Here is a 1,740-nt window from a genome sequence, read left to right as displayed (position 1 = left end):
GCTGCGGGGCTGGGCGGGGGGTGTGGGAGGGGAGGGGAGGGGAGGGTGGGCACCCACTCACTCGGGTATTGTCTTGGAGGACATCTCCCGCTTGTAGGCCAGCTGGTACTTCAGGCTTTCCACCTCCTTCTTCCACTGCAGGACGTCCCACTCGTCCATGGCGGCAGCTGGGGGCTCTGCAGGGCTGCAGACGAGGACATTGGTGCCATGTCTCAGGGCTGCGTCCTGCCTCGGCCCACCTCCCCCGCACCCCCAGCTCTGCACCACCCCAAAGCCGGGTCCCCAAAGACAAGGACAGCACCCTGCTGTCTCCGGGGGGTGGTTTCCAACGCTACGGTGGAGCAGCCCATGGCTCCAGGAGCTTTTGGGGTTGTTTTCGTAAGGCAAAGGTTGCACTTACCTGCAGGGTGCGAGGCCAGCCTGGCACGGGGCGGGTGCCTGGCGCTGCCCTCTTGCAGCTGCACCGTGCCCATGGGCATATGCAAAACCTGAGGACCTGGCCAGATTTGACTGCAATTTGGATGGTAGTATTGCTTGGGGTGGAGAGCAGCAAATAGCAACCGGAGGCTATTTGGCGGGGGGGGGAGGTGAGGTGTCTGTCCTTCTCCTGCCCGGCCACAGCCCGGAGCAGGGCCAGGAGGGATTTTGGGCATCCACACAGTTGTGTACATAGTCTTGGAAATGGCTCATGTGGATGGTCACCTCTGATTCGGGGAGCAAGACCATCCCCCAGCCTGCAGCAGTGGCCCTGGGTGCTGGCTAATGGTAGGGACGTGCATGATTGATGGGGAAACTGAGGAACAGCAGCTGATGGGGCACAAGCTGTGACCATGGTCCCATGAGACATTCTGCAAGCACCTAGCTCCCTGTGCCACCCCAGGAATTGGTGGCACAAGGGGACCTTCCCCTGCCCGTGGCCAGCTGTGACCCCAGACCCTCCAGCACGCAGAGGCACAGGGCAGCACCCAGCAGTGTCGCTTTGCACCTGGGGTGGCTGAACCCCAGGGACACCCACGCTCCCTGTCCTGCACCCCAGACCAGGCTGCAGCCCCCAGTGCAGGGGCAGGCAAGGGCTGGGGGTTGCTGCATGCCGGGGCACGAAATCCAGCCACGCACCAGCACGGCTCAAATCCAGCCACGCACTGGCACAGCTCGGCAGTTGCACAGGCTGCCCCAGCTCAGTTTCTCTGCAGAGCATCCCCCGGAAAAACAACCAGCCACGGGAAGAGGGCAAGCACCCAGAGCCCAGCATCCCCCTGCACCCGTGGTCCGGCCTCCCCGGGCTCCCGGTCCCCGCTGGCGGCTCTGCTGGAGGCAGATGGGGACCAGCATCCCCATCCCCGCTCCAGCCATCCCAGCAGCATCCCGGTGCCGTGGCCGAGCCCTCCACCTACCTCAGCTGGAAAAGGTGTTAGCAGGGAGCGGGGGGCTGCGTCCGTCCCCGCTGGCTCAGCAAGCCGCCCTGGCCTTGCCCGTGCTGCCTCCCGCGAGCGCTCCCCTTGCTGTCGGCGAGCCCAAAATCCTCTGTGTAATCTATTAATGCACGGCTGGTCCAGCTGCCTCCGACACGGCAGGAGCCGGATAATGGGAGCATCCTCCTCCCGCTGCTCCCGGGGGATTTGGCTCTGCTGAACGTGAGCGCCCGGGATGGAGGCAGCATCCTGGCACCCAGCGGCCGAGCTGCCGAAACGGGGTTACCCCAGCCTCCCCCATAGCCCTAAGGGACAGAAGGGCCCCAAG

The 1,740-nt window shown here is 64.7% G+C and overlaps 1 protein-coding gene across 1 annotated transcript in view; it reads right to left on the bottom strand.

The window, feature by feature from the left end:
• The window catches only part of GNG13 (G protein subunit gamma 13), a 1,248-nt gene extending 1,089 nt beyond the window's left edge, over nucleotides 1-159 (bottom strand). Inside the window, exon 1 of the mRNA XM_009286476.1 lies at nucleotides 62-159. Coding sequence (XP_009284751.1) covers nucleotides 62-159 — 98 coding nt within the window. The remainder of the gene's footprint in view (nucleotides 1-61) is intronic.
• Between the last annotated feature and the right edge of the window lie 1,581 nt (nucleotides 160-1,740).

This window comes from Aptenodytes forsteri, unplaced genomic scaffold, assembly GCF_000699145.1.
Source record: "Aptenodytes forsteri isolate BGI_AS27 unplaced genomic scaffold, ASM69914v1 Scaffold55, whole genome shotgun sequence".
Taxonomy (NCBI): Eukaryota; Metazoa; Chordata; class Aves; order Sphenisciformes; family Spheniscidae; genus Aptenodytes; species Aptenodytes forsteri.
Note: the sequence above shows the minus strand (reverse complement) of the source record. Positions and strands in the feature narration are given on the sequence as shown.